The sequence below is a fragment of the Rousettus aegyptiacus genome, unplaced genomic scaffold (genome assembly GCF_014176215.1).
Source record: "Rousettus aegyptiacus isolate mRouAeg1 unplaced genomic scaffold, mRouAeg1.p scaffold_m13_p_9, whole genome shotgun sequence".
Classification (NCBI taxonomy): Eukaryota; Metazoa; Chordata; class Mammalia; order Chiroptera; family Pteropodidae; genus Rousettus; species Rousettus aegyptiacus.
The window spans coordinates 63,169,238-63,189,800 of NW_023416312.1; the positions used below are offsets into that span (position 1 = coordinate 63,169,238).

Here is a 20,563-nt window from a genome sequence, read left to right on the forward strand (position 1 = left end):
GTAAAGGTACTGAGAGGGAGGTGGAAAGGCAGTGAGTAGGGGGCTGAGTGGGGAATTAGCTTATATATCATTCTTTAGAACCTGTGAGTTATAGTTTAAAAGACGTTGTTAACCCATTTCTTTTGATATGGACATACGGTGAGGAAAGGGAAGGGTATGTAGCTGTGAAAAGGTAAGAATATGTAGAGTGAAAGACCTGCTGGCAGTTTCTAGCCTTTAATCCACAGGTTTCCCCACGGTTTTAGCCATAGGAAATGACTCTTAGTTCCTGTTTCCCCTAAACTGGTGTGGGAAATGGACTGTTAGCAATCCCAGCAGAAATCGTCCTTTGTTCTGCAGGTGTCCTGGCCTGGCTGCAGGCTGATCAGCATATTGCAGTCTCTGATTGTGGCTTTATTAACATTTTAATCCTTTTGCCTCCTCCCTACATTATTGCCCCCCATCAGAGATTTTAATCCCTTATTCTTAAAGAGATGTTGAGGGATGAAGGTCTGTCTTCTGTAACTTCTTCAAAGTTGAGATAGGGCTGTTATCCCTGCCTACTGGGAATAGAAATCTCTGGAAGCCTATTCTAAAGGCACTGGAGGCAGAGGACATTGACTCCCAATTCCTCCATTATAAACCTGTTTCAGCTTTTTGTGCACTCTTTAATTTTGATGGGTTTAGTTATCACAATCAATAAAAACATCTCTCAAATAATTCCTTACTGCAGTGTCATGCAAATCGCTGACCTCATTCACCTTACTGTTTAAGCAGCTGTGTATCACTGCTAAGGTACAAAGAGGTGAAGGCTACCCTTAAAGGGATTCTTTTTTCTTATAAGAGATTAAGAAAAAAAAATGTTCATAAACTGTTTAGATACTAAAAAGGAAAGTCAGACAAAACATTCTGTGGCTGATTACAGTAGTTGAACAGATTGGTGCAGCGGTGGGGGAAAAGATAGGGAAAAAATTTATGTGCCTTCTGGAGATTTTATATTCTTCCTGTAAGGCCAGAAAGAGCTTAATCTAAGGAAGGTTTTGAATTAGACAAGAAATCGTATCAGACTCCACTTCTGACCTTGGCTTAGTCAACTCACCCGTCTGTGCTTTTGTTCATGTGCAAAATAGCGGATAGGATCTACTTCATAAGACTTCTGTAAGGATTGCGTGAGATAATATACACGAAATCTTAGTACAAAGAACTCATTAAATGTTATTTGGTGCTATTGCCGTGTCTCAGAACGGGCCATTCGTCACTCCAAAATTCCAGAAACTTTGTTTGCTACAGTTTAAGACCCTCAGCTGTAAAAGGATGAGAAGAAGCAACACTTTTATACCTAGAGCTCGCTTATTTGAACAAAATCGCTTTAAACTTTAGATAGGCAAAATAAACTTAACTGGTTGCGGGACCCACTTTGAAAGCACCCCCATCCAGTTCTCACTCCAGTGGATTGTGGGAAATGTAGTCCCGTCCTCCACTAGCTTCAGTACATGGAAGCAGGTAGGAAACTACAATTCCCAGGAGGTGAAGAAGCGGGACTATTTTCCAGTCGGGCGGTAGCGCGGTGGGAGGGAATTGGCAATCTTGCTGCCTACGTGGGAGAGAAGGGAGAGTTGGGGGAAGTGTGGAAAACCTGAACCTGAGCCGCTGCTGCCTGAAGATTTAGTGGGAGAAGTAGAGAGGAAAAGACGGGTGGAGGGTGAGGTGAGGAGAACATCTGGGGAGCTGCTCACGGGCAGCACAAAGTTCTTGGCGATGTGGCTGAAGCCTGAGGAAGTGCTTCTGAAAAATGCGCTGAAGCTGTGGCTGATGGAAAGGTCCAACGACTACTTCGTGCTGCAACGGCGTCGGGGCTACGGGGAGGAAGGCGGAGGGGGTCTCACAGGTAAGCTGTGGCCGCCTCCATCCGCCTCGCGGCCGTGGTCACTGATGCTTAAAAGGTGGTGAGGACAGTTACTCGCCACCCGCTACCCGATCCCAAACTCTGGGTGGAGGGACAGGGGTTCTCCCACTGCTACCTTTGCATTGCACTGCCCAAGTCCTAAGAATGCCTCACTGGACCAGCAGTTGCTCTTTGGGTGGGACAGGGAAAGGGAGAGATGTTCTTTTTAAGGCAAAGTACCAGCCCTGTCGCTTCTCATGGGGGCGGAGGCTGGTGACGAATGTTAGACTTCGATTGGTAGCGTTTAGGCTGGTGACAGGTTCCAATTCGCAGTCGTAGACTTAACTTTTTTCACAAAACCCTGTATTGATAATAACCACCCCGAAGAATGTGTGTGTTTGGGGGTGGGCGGGGTAAGCGGGGAAGGTGGTGAGAAAGGGAGGAGCCCCAATCACATTCTGAGGGATAGGCTTCAAATGAGGGGGGCGTTGCGTGGGGGAGGACGCTGACCCAATTTAGCATATTTTACTTTGTCTCCACGTTTTCAATCCTTGGGATTCCCTCTCAAAGTCACTGTCGTAATTCATTTCAGTCTTGAGTGTTTGGTGCTGCCCTTTCTTTCAAAGCGATGATTGTAAGCAAACCAATTAAACAGAAGTTTAACTCTCCCCGCTTAATCCGTCCTGCCTCAAATTCTTTGATTACAGATCAAGAACTGTTTCTTGGTCAAGTATTTAAAGCCATCAAATAATTAATTATTTTGAGTCCACTCGTCTCAGGCAGGGGCATTCAAACTTTTGGGCACAGCTCTCTTTCGTGGCAATTTCTAGTTTGGTATGGAGGCGTTGGAATGCTGCACCAGGCTTAATTTAGGCAATGTGATGTAGCAGGAAGAGGAAAGAATCCGAATCCATGCATTTTAGTCCCATTCTCATCACTCGTTGAATGCACTTGACAAATTATTTCATTTATTCAACCTTAAGGGCCTACTGTGTGCCGCTTGGAATGTTAGGGTACAAAGACAATTAAGATTCAGTTCCCTGCCTTGAAATGCTCATAAGAGGGAGAGGGTGAGTTTAGGGGAAATTAACCAGTAAATCAGGCAAATTAGAATTATCACCAGTAACTAGTAAACCAGGTAAATTATAACTAGAACCAAATACATGAAGGGTTGAGTAAAAATTCATGTAGATGACATTGCTTTTCCTGTAAAATGGTGTCTACCTCACAGAGTCGAGAAAATAAAGTGACAGACAATAGGTGCCAAACCAATGTATTTAAGATGTTTTTGTAAACTTGTGCTGTTATTTTCTTTTTTTCAAGCCACACCCAGCATGGAGAGAATTCTGAGATTCTACAGGACGTTATTTTTTTTTAATCTTGAAAGATGTATTTATCTTATCCAGCTTCTAAAAAGTACTTCTTGAAAATATGGCAGAGGAATCTTTCCATTTAATAAATGCATATATTTTCCAGATTAAAATTTGAGAATCAATGTTTATAATTACCCAATAATGTAATTTAGCCTCTTGAGTCCATTGAGAACAGGTCGGAATATATTTAAAATAGATTTTATAGCCGGCCTATGATAGCATAATAGTCTGGTTCTCCATAATTTTACTTGACCAAACTTTTTGGTGCATTTGTCCACGTTTACCCATATTTGTCCACATTAAGAAGTTAATTTCTCTTTGTACAAGTGTATTTCCTGAAAAATAATAGGCAAATCAGATTCTTGAGAACCAAATCACTGTAATGCATTAAATGGTTTTTAACTTGTTGTACATTTCCTTTAAATAATCACTCCTTGTTTTCTATGTTTGGTTTTTATTTGATATGCTTTTTTAAAGCATGAATCAATTGCACCAGTTTCTTATCTCTATCCCACCAACTCCCATTTACTCTTCTCCTTTTCTCTAGAATCAGAGATTTGCCTGAAGAAGTAAACCAAGATTTCTACCACACGTGTACGTTGAGAATAGCCATAGCTCCATTTGTGTGGTCAATTTATATTTCTGCATGATTGTTTTACCTGTGGTGTTGTCAAGATGCTTGAACTTACCATGTGAGAGCTGTCACTGTATTTCATGTAAATTAAACAATGGATAAGAAAGGAGTACAAATGTTTTCAAAGTTTTTTTTAATCTATAGCTAAAGTGTTTGCTGATTTTCGTGGCTGCTCAAATACTATATTCTTACTTAAAATTTTGACGCCAAGAGCTTTGCTGTGCTTTACCATAAATCCACATTTGGATTAGCTCTCACAGGAGTCTGACTGTGTGCCAGCATAAGCTTGCTTCTGTCTATTTTGTTTGCTAAAATCCAGTGTTATGTGCTACTCTTTTAAAAGATTCTTTTATATATTTTGTTGAATGAAGGTAAAGATATCTAGAAATGCTAATAGTTCTAACTTTAAGTTTTCATTTCTTTGCCATGTGATAATTGGCAATAACCACCAGCTATGTAATGACTTTTGAAGTGGACTAGGTGACTCTCTTTTTTTTCCTAATCATGGAAATGGAGTAATAGAGAACCCTAGTATACTTATAGTGGAAGACTGGTTTGGAAGTTAGAATTCTGAAGTCCTTTTCTAAATTCTGAAACACTTCTGGGAGATATGTGGTAGATTGATTACCGATTGCCTAACTTTATCTTCCTCAGTTGTCCTGATTCGCAGCAGGATGGAATATCTTGTGGAAATTTTTGTTATACATAAGATTATTGTACAGATAAAGCGATTTTCTTTTGTTTAGAGACATAATTCACCATTCTGCATTTTTGCAGTTACCTTACATTATTCCTTTTTCCCCTTGCCTGATTAAGGGTAATTACTTCTCATGGCATCTAAATTTAGCATCAGGTTTTATGTGATTAAAATAATTTATGCATATATGGCTTATTAAGCACAAATCAATTTGCTCTGCTTGGCAAATGGGAGCTACTACATGAGTGGAATTATGGGACTACATTCTATGAAGTATTCCAGTGTATAGGATTTAGAAAGATCTGCCAGTCAGGACCATAGTGTGATTTGCCATTACCAGGGGTTATCCTATGGGATTTTCTTTTTAATAAGCCAGCATCTGCAAATACATGAATACATTGAGTCCAGTGATTTTACTTAATCCTGTTAACCCTGCTTCCTTCATCTTCCCTGGTTCTTTAATATTTTTATTAGTTTTAATTGTTTTATAAAGACTTTCCTTATCTGTAAAATGAGAATAAAACTCATCTTCCCTACCTCATGGTATTGTTATGTGCATCAAATAAGTTTTGAAACCTGTGAGCAACTATATAAACATTTGATATTCATCTATCTATTAAAGAAGTAGTAATATGTTAAGTGCCATTTTCTGCACCTGAAGGCCAAACGAAGATCTATAGTTGTATTATTTTCCCTAGTAATTACTTTTCCCATGCAAATATATAGAAATTAATTTGGAGTAGTAACATTGAGTATGCCCAATATGCAATGATATCATTGCAAAAGCAAACCGCTGATATTTAATCATTCAAGAATTTTCATATGATAGTGATTGTGTATTTTTGGTTTATAATAGAGTAATGTACAAGAATTAGAATAAAATATCATGGCAGCATTTCTTTTTGATCTGCGATTGCCCAAAACCGAGAAGTTCTCAAACAAAGCTTCTACATAAGTATCACTTGTCATCTTACTGAGTGGTATTGAAGAGTACATACAACTTTAGTTATCTTAGTTATATTTTTCAAAACAACACTTGAAGAGGAAATAATGAATGATTCAGCTGGTGAAAGTCCATGCTTGTGGTAGAGAGTTGTAGAATGACTATCAATGTAATGTGTGCTAAAAATTAATCATGAAGGGCACTATAATGTTTTCCATGTTATACAGCTATGACATGGATTTTATATTACCTTTATGTTAGAAAATTTCCCATTTTTTACCTTTTGCTGCTGCTATATAAGTACAAAAGGAAATGTGATGGTACAAAATATATTCATTCAACAGATAATTTCAAGTGCTTTCTAAAAACCAAGCACTGTTTTTGATGCTGGAGATAATAGCTGAACAAAATTATATCCCTGTTCTTGTGGGGCTAATATTTTAGTTGAGGGAGACAAACAAAGAATATATGGCTGGTGGTGACATGAAGAAAAATGAAGGAAGGTATAATGTTAGAGAGAGGAGGAGGTTGGTATTTTAGATACAATTTCTTTTTTTGAATGTTCACATTAGGAGAAGCATAATGGCTTCTATTTCTTTTTTTAAATTTATTTATTTAAATTAGTTTCCCCCTAATTGCTCCCTCCCTCCGCTGGCCTCCACTTTAGCCATCATATTAATGCTAACTGCATTCCCTGTGTCGTGCTCCCCATTCTTGTGCCCAGCTATCAACTACTAATTTGTACTTCTTTAACCCTTAACCCAATTATCCCAGCCCTCCAACCCCCCTCCCCTCTGTTCATCACCAAATTGTCCACTATATTTGTGAGTCTGTTTTTGATTAGTTTGTCCTTTTTGTTCCTTAGATTCCATATATAAACGAAATCACATGGTATTTATCTTTCTCTGTCTGACTTATTTCACTCAGCATAATAACTTCTAGGTTCATCCATGCCATTGCAAATGGTAGAATTTCATTTTTTTAATGGCTGAGTAATATTCCATTTTATATATGAACCATAACGTCTTTATCCAGTCATCTGTTGATGGGTATTTTGGTTGCTTCCATATCTTGGCTATTGTAAATTATGCTGCCATGAATACTGGGGTGCATAGATCTTTATGAATTAGTGTGTTGGTTTTCTTTGGGTAAATACTCAGAAGTGCAATGGCTGGGTCAAAAGGTATATCCATTTTTAATTTTTTGAGAAACCTACATTCTGTTTTCCATAGTGACTGTACCAATTTGCATTCCCAACAACAATGTATAAGGGTTCCCTTTTCTCCGCATCCTTGCTAACATTTGTGGTTTGAGTTTTGATGATAGCCATTCTGAGACATGTGAGGTGATATCTCATTGAGGTTTTAATTTGCATTTCTCTGATGATTAGCCACCTTGAGCATCTTTTCATATGTCTATTGGCCATCTGTATTTTCTCTTTGGAGAAGTATCTGTTTAGTTCTTCCCATTTTTTAATGGATTGTTTGTTTTGTGTTGTTGAGTTGTATAAGTTCTTTATATATTTTGGATATTAACCCCTTATCAGATGTATCATTAGTGAATATCTTCTCCTAAACAGTCGGTTGTCTTTTTGTTTTGTTGATGGTTTCCTTTGCTGTACAAAAACTTTTTAGTTTGATGTAGTCCCATTTGTTTATTTTTTCTTTTGTTTCCCTTGCCTGGGGAATTATACCCAAAAAGAAATTACTGTTAGTAATATCAGAGAATTTACTGCCTATGTTTTCTTCTAGGAGTTTTATGGTTTTGGGTTTTGCATTTAAGTCTTAATACATTTTGAGTGGGAAGGCCTCTTTAAGGTAACATATTAGCAGAGATCAGAGAGTCTAGAGTATATGAGCCAAGCAGATATTTGGGGTCAGAATAAATATACATAATTCTTTCTAGGTATTTTGCTGTGAAGGGAAGCAGGGAAATGGTGTGGTAGCTGGTTACTGTGCTGGATGTTGGGTATGCTGTGGAGAATAAAACAGAGATAGTCCCATACTTACAGAGTTTGTCTTCTAGTAGGACAGACAGATAATAAACAGCCAAACAGATATATAATTACAGGGATAATAGTATCAGCCTGGTTTCAGTGACTTCCAAATAGTCATGAATAAAGGGGTATTTGAAACCCCCAAAGCAAATTTCCAGCTCTGGTGTTAAAGTATGCTTATCAGATGTCCTGTTAAATGATACAAAGATTTCCTAGAAGCAGTGATTAATAACAATAGGTGGAATTCTGCTGGCAGAATTCCAGTGTGACATCTGGCAAAATTTGCCAAAAGCCAGTTTGGATTGTTTTTTATTAGATCAGCCATCTATGCACACTAACAGTATCTGGGATGGGGTGGAGAGGACATTTTATGTGGGAGAAATAATATGATAGTGTAAAAGCAAAAAAAAAAGACAGTTGTCGGGGGCTTAACAGGTATTCCAGATTCATTTACTTGTGGTTGAAAATATAAGACTCAACAGGTAGCACCCTTAGCAACTAGAAAAGATTGAAGAGCAATGACCTCATCTATGGAAGATGAAAACCTGAGAGAGAATGAAGGGGCCCTGAGAATTAAACCTTTGTTATTTTTTTTGTTTCCACTGCTCCTTTAGCTCTAGCTTAGGTGGTCTTTTTTTTTCCTCCCTCACTCCAGTATAAAGAAGTAAAGTTTTAAAACAAGGAATAATTATATTTGATTTTTATCATTATATTAGTTGTCCTCTTGTTTTAAACTAACCAAAATAATTGGTAGCTGTAGTTCTTCTAAATGTTTTTAAAGTACAATACTGTGTATGAATTTATTCACTTGCTGCCACACTTGCTTGTTGCTTCGCACGTAAGAATTCAGGTGTTGTATTTTCTTTAATTTTCTGTGGGCTACTCCTTTTGTATTCTGATGCATAAGTCTTAAAGTGTAAGAAGGTGCTGTAAATAGAGATGGTAATAATTCTCATAGTTCCCTATGTTTTAATCTTTAGAAATGTATTCGGGTTTGATTGATAAATCATGTATTTTTTTTCCTCCACATGCCATTGTAATCTGCTGTTTGTGGCATCAGTTACTTCCCTAAAAAGATTTTTTTTAATCCTTTAATGAGCAAATATTTTAATTAGGGAAGGAAATGAGTGCTTATATATTTCCAGTTTTCAAGTAAATGTCTTAAAAGAATGTGAGGAGAGAGAAACAGAAAAAAGAAGAATTATTATTAACTGTTTTCCAAAGCTCTTGGTATGAGTTGGCAGCTTTGCCAAATGTGGCTATTTGAATATTCAAAAATCAGCATTCACAGTCCTGTTTTAAGGACTTAGATCTGGTAGCAAAAGCAATAGATTTTGAAAAACTCATAACCTCTACTGAGAACACTACTTTCACCTATTTGAATGTATTTCCTGCCAAGTGTGGCGGCAGTTTACTAATTAGTTTGTTCATTAACATTTAATAATGAAGTTGCAATTATAAAAAATCCACTAATGGTGTACTTGTTTAACTTTGTAAACATGGCAATTTATGACAAGATACAGAGTCCACTATAAAGTTCCAGCAATCATTTCTATGGCCAGAATTTATAATCAAACATTTTACTTAGAATGAAAATAAATCTTTATAATTAGGATGTTCATTTAAATGACTCTCCTGCAGCTAAAGTAGTGTTGCCTTGCACAGTGCCCTCAATCTAGTTTACAAACAGAAAGAGCCACTTGTCAAACTAAAAGTGTACTATTATCTCCTCCAACAACACTCAGGCCTTAGTCCGGCTGGAATATCATTATCATTGACAAAATGCAAAAAAAAAAAGAAAGCAAGAAAGAAATAAAGAAATATTAACCAAATTTGCGAGTCTGAAAATTGAAAGGGACAATTAATACCATAGATCAGTTTTCTGAGCACTGGCTGCATATTAGATTCAACTGAGAACCTTCAAAAACAAACTAAATGATACTAGAGTACTTATGGGTAAAATTATATGATATCTAGAATTTACTTTGAAGTATTCTAGGAGAGGTAAATGACAGAAGGCTGACAAAATATTGATAATTATTGAAGTTAGGTGATGGGCATATAGAATTTTCAATATATTCTGTTCTTTTATATGTTCAAAAAATTTTATAATACAAATTTAAAGGAAAATAGGGTACCCAGGCCTGACTTCAGATGAATTAAATTAGAATCTGGCCTTTAGTAGTTTGAAAACTTGAGCTTGAGTAGTTGCAAAAACTCCAAATGATTCAAATTTTGAGTTTGGGTTGATAATCACTATTGTAGAAGATAAGGTCAAGATTCAGAAAGATCTGGACAAGTTAGAATATTCAATTGAAATCAATGAGATCAAATTTAACATGGGTAAATGTACACTGCTTTTAGGTTTTTTAAAATATCATCTGTGTAGGAGAGAATACTGAGGTTGGTGCTTATATTTGTTAACAAGATCAAAGTAGGTTAGTTGACCACAAGCTTAATATGATAATATGTAGTAGCTTAAAAAGCTAGTACGATTTTAGACTGCATTAATAGAACCATGAGGGCCACAATATAAAAAACCTGCACTTGTTCAGACCATTTCTGGTATTCAAGTTTGAATAACATATTTTATGAGACTTTGACAAATAGATATGTTAAGAGAATGAATGGTAGAAGAACTAATAAGAGGCCCAGACAATTTCAACACACATTTGAAAGAACTAGGCATATTTTAAGCTAAGAGAAGAATAAGCAAGGAGAAACAAGATAACTATAATAATATTGAAGATCCATCATGTCTAATAGAGTATATTATGTTTTGTATAGCCTGCAAATTGCAAAGACATAGCATTTTATTTATCCTAAGAAAAACCTTCCTTTTTTTGAATGGGTAAGAAATAGCTTTATTTTTCTATCTTAAAGGTTAAAAAGTATTTATTGTAAGAATTTCAGAAAATATGTGTAAGTATAAAGAAGAAAATAATGATTACCCATTATTCTATTGCCCAGAGATAACCACTATAACCAGAATTGTCTACCTAATTTGTGGGTCCCAGTGTAAAATTAACAAGCAAGGCTCTTTGTTTAAAAATTAAGAATTTCAAGACAGTGACAGCAGAGCATTTAATCAAGTACAGGGCCCTTCTGAGCATGAGACCCTATAGAGAGGTCACAAGCCCATAAAGCCAGCCCTGACTATAACATTTGTGTGTGTGTGTGCATGCGTGTGCATGTGTGTGTGTATATATATATCCTTTCATATTTTAGAAAGAACTTTTAATTAATAGGATGTCCACCAATGCAATAGACCGCCTTGGGAGAAGTAAACTTTGGAGTCATAAAGGACAAAGCTAGGCTTTCTTTCAGGGATACTATAGGCTGGATGAATATGCTAGAGGTTGGGCTCTATGACCTGCTAGGATATTTTTCATCTCTAAAGTCGGTGGTGCTATATTTCTATCCAGCCAAAAAGAATTTTGGTTTAAGAACAATAATTCAAATTGCCTATTTTTTTAAAAAAATCATAGAACCTTACTTTTTGTCATCTTGCTATGCCATTTAATAAAAAGAATTTCATGTCAATTATAGTGGTGAATTTCCTTAAGAGTTTTGATTACCTTGTATTGGCAGGGTGCTACAAAAACCCTAGATTTTTACCAGGGTCTAGAACGCTGGTATTTGGCTCAATTATAGACATTCAAAGGATGATTTAAATTTCTTGATATTTCTTTATACTTTAAAATCTCATGTTTTGTCATGTAGCTGAGAGACAGTGTCTATTCTATTCTCAATTTACTATAGCTATAGAAATTCCCATGTGATTCATGACCTTGGATACTCAGGCTGTCAGGTGATAAACCTGTGTATATGGAAAAGCGACCCAAGGTTATCAGCTTGTTTTCTTATAAATTTAGAACCCAGATATTGGCACATATTAATTCTTGAATGACTTGTAGGGATTTTATGATTATAGATAGCTTAATGAGCTGGAAGAGTTCTCCAAGTGACTAGAAATGTATTTTAGAATTGGCTTCGAAATTATTTGTTGCATAGTTTTATACTAATTGCCTGATTTAATACACTGAAAAAACTGAACAGTTACCTGTCTACATAGTGTGAAGCACTTATCTTGCAAACACTTCTGCTACAAAAAGAAATTACCCTTCCTGCTGGTGATTTGAGCACTTTGTCCCCAGTCTCAAAACTTTCTATCAGAGAACTAATTGTTATGTTACTCAAGAATGATTCTCTGTAGCTTCTCCTTTCCTCTCTCCCTCCTGACATGTCCACACTCCCACTGCTATATTTCAGAGTCAAACTTTTTTTTTACCTCTGTGTTCTTTCTCTTGTTCTTCTAATACTACTTTTGTTTCTACTATATATAAATAAGGAAATTGGATTTGACCTAGTTTAATTTAAAATGTGGTAAAGGTGAAATAAATGATTTTTCTCGCAAATTTGAAAATACATTTTGGAATTTTTTTCGAATTTGAATTCTAGGAGAGCGAATCTAGCAGCTAGAACAGTGCTGAGTTTGATAAGTGATTTTATTTGAAGTTATAATTCCTTTATTTTGATAATTTTGTCAGGTTATTATATGTGTATTTATATACACAGACAGTCATACAGTTGATCCCATTTTCAACCTAAAGAAAGTTACTTCTTTGGTTGTCTTTTACTACCACTCTTTTATCTTTCCTTTGAGTATTTTGACTTTCTTCAAACTGACAACATTCTCCTTTTTTCCATTTCCTGAATAATTTCAGTCACATTACTCTGAGGAGGTTATCTGCATGTTTAACTCCCACTATTCTTTCTTTATATTTGACCAACTCTGACTTTTCTTTCTTAATCCTTGATCTCTTAGCCAAATCTCCAACTTTGCAGTTACTTCTTCACGTTGAAAATGAAAGAATTATTTTTTTCTTTGAAAATGATAGAATAATTTTTCCTTTTATCTCCAAACCCTCCAGTAATTCCCTTCATCTCTCCTCTCATATAATCACTTCCTTTGTCTCTCTTCTTTATTCCCATTCTCTCTTCCTGGTCCCTCCCCTTTCATAATATTTGTCTGAATTTTCTTATTTCTTTTTCTGAAACAAAGTTAATTCATATAGTAACTTTTTTCATATCAGATCACTTCTTTTCTTTATTATCTTTATTATCACATGTTGCTATTGCCAAAATCTTTTTTTATTTTTATTTTTTGATACTTTACCCCCATTATCAAAACCCTCTGTCAGGTAGCTAATTGATATTATGCTGCTTTTGTGACTCCTATTTTTACTTTTTACCAGTTCCTACATCCACTCTCCCACCCTATTCTTTTAGCTGAGCCGAATATCTCTTTATCTCTGTTCTATCTCCTACTCTTCTAATTTACCTCCCTCTATGCTTATAATAACTCCCTACCTCACATCTGCCAACCTACCTATATTCTCGTTCAAAGCTTACTTGCAATCTTAACTCCTTTTAAGTGGATAAAGGTAGGAAAATAGCCAAAAGCCTGCTTTATAAGCAACTTAATTTTTCCTCATAAATCTGAATGCTAAATCATAGAGAAATGCCTCATAAAGCAAAACCAACAGCCAACCAGTTAAAGTTCCCAGAAAAGGAAGGTAGATTTATATATTTCAGCCATCCCATTGATAGAGTTGATATCAACAAATTTTGCTCCTGTTGCACTCAGCACTATGTTGAAAGTTAAGGATACAGACCCAGTGGTAGAAGATGTGGTGGTTATTCTCGGAGAATTTATAATCTATGTAAGGAGTCAAGATTAATATACCTGAAGTACTTAGCAAATAGTTGTAATAATTAGCCTAATAATCAAAATGATAGGTCGTGTCATATACACTTTAAGTCCTACAAGTAGTCAGAGAAAAAGGAAGGCATTATTGCTTGGGGTTGCCAGTAAAGATTTCTTGAGGAAGTGGATCTTGAAGAAAATGTAGAATTTGGATTAGCTGGACAGGGCTAGAATATATGTGTTAGCATTTCTAGGTGAAAAGTGAATTAGCAAAGACCTTAAGGGAGAAATTAGTTGGTTAAAAAAACAGTAAACTTTTTTCTAGGAAGTATTAGGAAATATAATTAGATCATTAAATTGGAACTATTAGATCAAAAGCCTTAATTTCAAATTACAAATTGTTAAAAAGAAAATCCCTTTAGCTAATCATTTTAATTAATCGTGGTTTTGTTATGCTTCAGTACCTAAGGGGTTTTTTTTGTATAATAATATTAGCTAACATCGAATGTTTTACTATGTGCTAAGCATCATTCTAAGTGTTTTATGTATACTAATTCATTTTTTACAACAACACTTTGTAGTAGGTTTTATTTTAACACCTTTATTTTGCAAATGAGGATGAAGAAAAGATTAGGTATAGCTGGTTCGAGTTGACATATGTGACAGATCCAGGATTGAAATCCAGGTAGGCTCTGATACCAGAATCTACATTCTTATCTGCTATGTACACAACCTTGTATAGGAGGTATGTAAGTGCTACAAGTATATCGTGAGATTTGGACAATTGAAACTGACTTATTATTTTATTGAAAGATCGTTTTTTTAAGTACTGCTCATATCAGAACACTGTAATATCTTCATCCAGAATATATTTTTTAAGAAAAGTCTCTATAAGGAAACTTTGGGCTAGAAATTTTAAAAAGTAAATCCATTGTTTTTTGTCACATGAAGTGCTATCGATATTATCTCTTGTGGAATCTTTCTTTCAACAATCTCTTTATTATAACAGGGCTTCTGGTTGGGACTCTTGACTCAGTCTTAGACTCAACTGCTAAAGTAGCTCCATTTCGCATTCTACACCAGACACCAGATTCTCAAGTTTACCTGTCAATTGCATGTGGTGAGTATGATTTTTAAAACATATAATTCAAACAAATAAGTGTACTAGTCAGTTTTTAAAAATATGATTCATGTGGGGAACCTGAAACATGTGTTCCAGCAGTGTTGATTCTGAGCAATTTTGTTCATTGCTACTGCTCTGTGACTTTTCTCTAACTTACTTCTCCTGCTTCACCCAACTGTAGGGACAATGAGAACTTGCCTATGAAATATTTATTTCATCTGTAGTAACCCAAATGAGAAGATTCAAGCCCCAAACTTAAAAGTCATCCCCTAAGAAAGTATGAACCTGAAAAATTGAATCTTTTTTGGTTACATACCTACTTTCTCACAAAAGGTAACATATCGAAATACTTGAAATATAAAGGAATATCTTCAGGTAATGCTACATATTCATTCCTGCTAGGGCGGTTCAGATCCTTCCACATATTTATATTGTGGGTAGAAAAGGAATTAGGATAATTCTTCCTAATAAAGCAACTCAAAGTTTAAAAAAAATCACAGTTTACTTTTTTATGATGCCATTATAATGCTGGCCTAGATTAGAATCCAAGATTTTTGACCTTTTAATGTTGAAAAACTGCCTTTTTCTCCTTTTGTCTTCCCTTTCTTCTCAAGTAGATACACTTTTTAAAAAATCAAATGACTTTTGGGTAATTCATATCTGTGAACATACAGCTATAGCATACAATTAATTTTTAAAGATGTGTGGCTTGTTTTTTGCATCTCCTTCTGAATTTCTTTCAGTGTTGCTGGTGAGTGTTTTCATCTGCCTCTCTTAAATTGAATATCATTTAAACAAAAAGAAGACATTATACCTGCTGACATCATGAGACATCTATAACCTCAACTTTAAATCCAGTTGGTAGAAATTTAGGAGAAAAATGTCCCTTCTACTTTTTTTAAAAAATAATTATATAACTTATTCCCCCAAATTGACCTGATGTAGAAATATAATAGTTACCTACTAGTGAAGCTTCCTTATACATAAAGGACTAAAATAAAGGCCTTAAAATTTTCCCTTGGCTTTTTAAAATGTTTACAAATATCATAAAACATTTGAAATGTGAACATTACTTTATACAATGAAAAACTATTTACAATGTGTTGCTTCTAGATTCGTTGCTTTTACATCCTATATATACACTGCATGTGTCTTTAGCCAGATGCTTCAGTCTAATTGCACATTCTCATTATATTTAATGGCTCTCCAAAGTCCCTGGGGGGTTCAGGGAAAATGTCCACTTACCTTCTCCTTAGTAATTATGGCTCAGTAGGCGTGCCACCAAAATTGTCTATAACCCAGAGACTCTGGCAATCACGTATATGTATAATGCGTAGACTAGATTTTTCTCCAGTAAATACTAATTTGCCAGTGCGATCTATTTCCATCTTAAGCATTTGTTTGGAATTAGGAAAGCATTTTATTTCCTCAGTGGAACTAGAGTAAATAGTCTGTCGTTCACACTGCAACTGAGTTATGATGTCTCTGTATCCAAATATAGCATACTTTGGCCAGGAATATAACTTTTTTCTTAAAGAGCTTAGTTGCCTTTACACGCCGAATTGCTACATACATTCACAGTTTTAATACACCTGTAATTGGCTGTTGCAGTTGTGCTTTAAAATTCTAAATATTATTTTCATTAGTGAGTGCAAAGCAAATGTTCCATTTGACTACAATTAGTCTTAGAGTTATAAACTCCATAATATTTTTTAGTAAGTTCTTCATTCTTTAGTTTTTCATCATTTGCTTTTTCAGGTATGACTTCCAGGCTCCGACATGATTTCTGAACATTGGCATTTTCTGTGCCTGGTTTATTTAGTCCACATGAAACAGTAGCATAATGGATTTGTTTCAGGTTTTCCAAAGTCTTCATTCTTAGCATATTTCAGAAGATATGTTTGTCTCTTTAAGATGACAATATTCCAGGTAAAGTTCTCTTCACTGCTTTTTGTAGTGTTCATCCTTTCACACCTTCCTTGGTGCCTATGCTGTGCAAGTGTTCATGGAATCCCATGGCTGCCTTCTGACAATATAGTCTTTTCATGCATAGCATCTGCATTTTAAACCAAGGCCTTGAAGATTTTGATCATCATGTCATAAGTTGTTACAATCTTCTTTAGAACGTCGGGCACAATTCCCTGCAACTCCATCATGGGATACTGCTCACTAAGATTCAGGACCACCAGGGGTGTGTTATTAGGACCCGGAAAGCCTAATAGGTTTGGAGGTGGACACCGCCAACATGCACTGCATGAGATTGACCACAGAGGAGAGGCCACTGAGCTCCTTGAATGATACCACTGCATTCTACATGTTATCTCTCAGATCTGTGGCATCCCACATGAGGCGTTCTTGAACACCTCATCTACAATTTTAATCCACAATGTTCTCAAAGATGCATATTCCCTGGATTTCTTCCCTTTTCTCACAGAAAGGCCTCTTATGAGGTTTCCCTTCTCCTCTTTGGGTGGTAATAGCCGTATGGACAAAGAGGCATATGCTAGGGCCTCTCCAGTCAATGACTGCAGGGTGACAAGGTGGTAGCCTGTCTGTATTCAAAGGGTATAGTCTACTGACCAACAAATTCATGCCCAATGTAGTCATCATTTAGTACTATAAAGGGCACCATCGCCAGTTCTGGTAGGTTGATTTGAAATTCAAAGCTTTCATAAAAAATGGGAACATCTCCATTCTGGTTTATGGTTTTTGTCCTTTGTTCTGCAAAGTCGTCAGAGATTCCATGAATTTCCACATAGACATAAGGATCCACCAAGTCTCCTTTAACACTTAATCCTTTAAGTTTAGGAAAGTTCTGCTGACTGATGATTTTAATGTGAAGAAGCTGAGGTGAGATTTCTGGGACAGAGTCTATACTGGCACTGAAGGAGACTTCTTCCCTCATGGTAGCTAGCCGAGGGACATAGCCATAGTTGCCATTCTGCCTAAACCATCATCAGGCCTGGTATCTGAAAGTTTATTGCTATGATCTGTGATCCCACAGCCACATTCCCAAAAATCTCGAGGGTTCATTTTACTAGATTCGGTGATTATTGAGCTTGGGAAAACCCTAGCAAGAAACATTTGTTGTAATTTACAAAGTTCCCTGGATTTGCACTGGCATATTTGTTGGGGAGCACTTCATTAAATGAACAGGCTTCCCAGTACTATATATATATATATATATATATACACACACACACACACACACATATATATATACACATACACACACACACACACACACATATATATATGTGTATGTATGTGTATATATATATACACATACATACACATACTATATATATATATATATTTCCCTTTTTCTTTATTAATTTTTAGTTAAGCTTCTTGGGGTATAAATGGTTAATACGATTATGTAATTTTCAGGTGTGGATTGTCATTTGACATATGTATATTCTATTGTGTGTTTGCCACCCAGAGTCCAGTTACCTTCAGCTACCATATATTTGATCCCCTTTATCCACTTCACCCTCCCTCAAACCCCCTATATTTGACTCCCTATGCTTTGTCTACCACTTCCTTCCTTCCCCACCCCCTACCCTCTGGTAACCAGTAGTCCATTGTCCATGTCCCTAAGTCTCTATTTGTCCTGTTCATTTGTTGCTTTTAGGTTTATATCCCACATGTAAGTGATATCATGTGATGTTCAACTTTTTTCTGTCTGGCTTATTTTGTTTAGCATGATTATCTAGAGGTCTGTCTACATTGTCACAAATGGCAGTATTTCATCTCTTCTTATGGCTGAGTAATATTCCATTGTATATAAGTACCACAGCTTCTTTAGCTAATCATCTATCGTATGACACATGAGTCCTCTGGGCTGGCAGTTGAGTGCTGCACCTCAGCCTCAGTTTTGCATCCTCGGCCGGTATAAATCAACTGTTGTTACTCTGCTGTCCCGTCCCGTTTCTCTGCTTTCTGTCCTGATGACTGGGCCCTGCCGCAGGCTGTGTGGAACTTGCAGCACTTCCAGCCAAGGCTGTTCAGGGAAGTCACTGCATCTTTTCCCCTCGCCCTCCTTCTACAGGGAGCTCCTGAGGCTGTAAGAAGCAACTTCTTTATTTCCTCCAGTCCACCACCTGAAACCCGGGGTTCTGACCTGTGGTGGCTCTTATGCACAGACTCCACGTTCAGATGTACTGGTGTGTAGTTTGGGTGTTTTTTGTTGAGTTTTAGATATTTAGCTTATTGTTGTTTCAAGGGGAGAGATTTGAGGAAGTCTCACACTTGCCATGTTTTTCCAGCAATTCCTCCGTACTTCTTAACCCGAAAGGACACCTGGAATTCTTTGAACTTAATTGACTTACAGATGCTTACCAGTTCAGACAGTTCTTTGTGGAGCTGAAATTGCTTCACAGGTACATTGTTGAGTTGCTCCATGTTCTCTTTTCCCATCTTCTGAGAAATTTCTGCTCCTTCATCTTGATCAGTAGCATCTCCTTCTACTCCAGAGCAATTTGAGGACCACTTGTTTGCTTTAATTAGTATCTTCCCTTTTATGACATCTGGGGATGGTAGATAAGATTCTTCAGCATTGGGTAATGTTGTATAGAGATTGTCTCCTAAAATTTTCTTCATGTGTTGAACTATTATCTTCCATTGTTTAATAGAACCTCAGTTTTCTAAACACAAGATAAGTGGAAACTCAGAAGCAAAGAATGCATACTTGTTAGCATTATCGATGATATTGTGGAAACTATCTGAGAGGTCATGGTGTGGCCCATGTAAATGACATGTTCATTGTCTGGTCCATTCTATACATCTGATTCAACACTCCAGAAATCTATTTTAATGACTCGAATATTAAAAAAAAGAATGTATCCTGTGATATCAGCGGTACCTCCGAATTGATCCTCTATTAAGTATATGTTATGAAATGAGTTTATAAAGTTAATGAGATGAAGTTTGCTTTATATTCATGACAGACCTTATATTCTAGATCTGATACATAACAGTCAGATGACATAGGTAATTAGTGAACCCATCTGTGGAGAGCCAGCCCTTTTCCAGGCCCTTTTTGGATGGCTCATATTTATGAATCATTTCAAGGCTTATTTCCTCATTTACATGTGCCACATCCTGCTCTGCCTCAAGAAACATTATAAGGTCCTTGGTATCAAGGAATTCTTTATTGCTTGAAAACTGAACTAAAAGGAAATAGATTTCAGGTATAGTACAAAGCTCTAAAAAAAAAAACCTCAACAGATTCTTTGTGACTTCAGGATCAGCTTTGTCCTTGGATTTGTGCCATTCTTTGAACTTAAATTTAATTTTGCTAGTTTTTAAACCAGGATTGAGGTTTTTGATGCACTGCATTGTATTACATGGAGTTACATGTCCAAGGTTATGTACCTATCAATTTCACTAAAAATTTGCGAAACCCAAGAAGTCCTCATATTGTCTTGGCTACTTTCTAACATATCAAGTGTATGCTTTCTGTAAAAAAAAAAAAAATTAGGTATCACAGTCTCATGACCCAGATGTTCCCAACATCTGCAGATTTGGCAACCAAATCAAGTGACTAATAATTCCATATATGACCTAAAACTCACAATCTTCAGATATCTGGTTGGAAATGCCATTGCCATGGAATATGTATTTTTTCCTGTTCTCAATTCCTTGATGGATTTAATATCAATCTTGGTTTTCTCAGAATACTTCCTAGATGGTTCCCATGTCAGGTCCTACATGTCATCATCTGATAAAAAGCATCTATGCTATGGGAGGTGAGCACACAGTGTAAATATACATATATTCCTTACTGTTAAAGCATACAGCTCAAACGTATTGGATTTTGTTAACCAACATCACCTTAAAAATAAATTAATTTATTTTAAAAATTCCTATGGTAAATTCTAGAGTTGGAGCAAACATTTTTAGTTCTGAACCCTTTCTTGTCCATTGAATTGATACAATCACTTGTGCTGCTGATCTCTGTTGGCATGCTACTGAATGAGACTGTTTTTTTCCATTCTCTTTTCTGTTTTGTGCCAGCCTTGATGATGATGCTGGGATGTGGGGGCACAGGCCATCCAGTTTGCTCTCTCAGGGGTGAAAGCAGGCATCCCGGCTGGGTGTTGGAGCAGCAAGCGCTGTGCCCTGGTGTCCCCTGGCAAGGCTGGTCCAGGCTTCATCCCGGACACCCAGAGGTTGCGGTGTCCATTGGAAAGCCCGCCACTGTGATAGCATTCCCGCCAGT

At 36.4% G+C, this 20,563-nt stretch overlaps 1 protein-coding gene across 8 annotated transcripts in view; it reads left to right on the plus strand.

The window, feature by feature from the left end:
* Positions 1 to 1,571: 1,571 nt before the first annotated feature.
* The window catches only part of TBC1D8B (TBC1 domain family member 8B), an 82,399-nt gene continuing 63,407 nt past the window's right edge, over positions 1,572 to 20,563 (plus strand). For all 8 annotated transcript variants that reach the window (XM_016148487.2, XM_016148496.2, XM_016148500.2 and 5 more), the window contains exons 1-2: positions 1,572 to 1,867; positions 14,227 to 14,337. In XM_016148487.2, the coding sequence (XP_016003973.1) occupies positions 1,738 to 1,867; positions 14,227 to 14,337 (241 nt within the window). In that variant the 5' untranslated portion in view covers positions 1,572 to 1,737. The remainder of the gene's footprint in view (positions 1,868 to 14,226; positions 14,338 to 20,563) is intronic.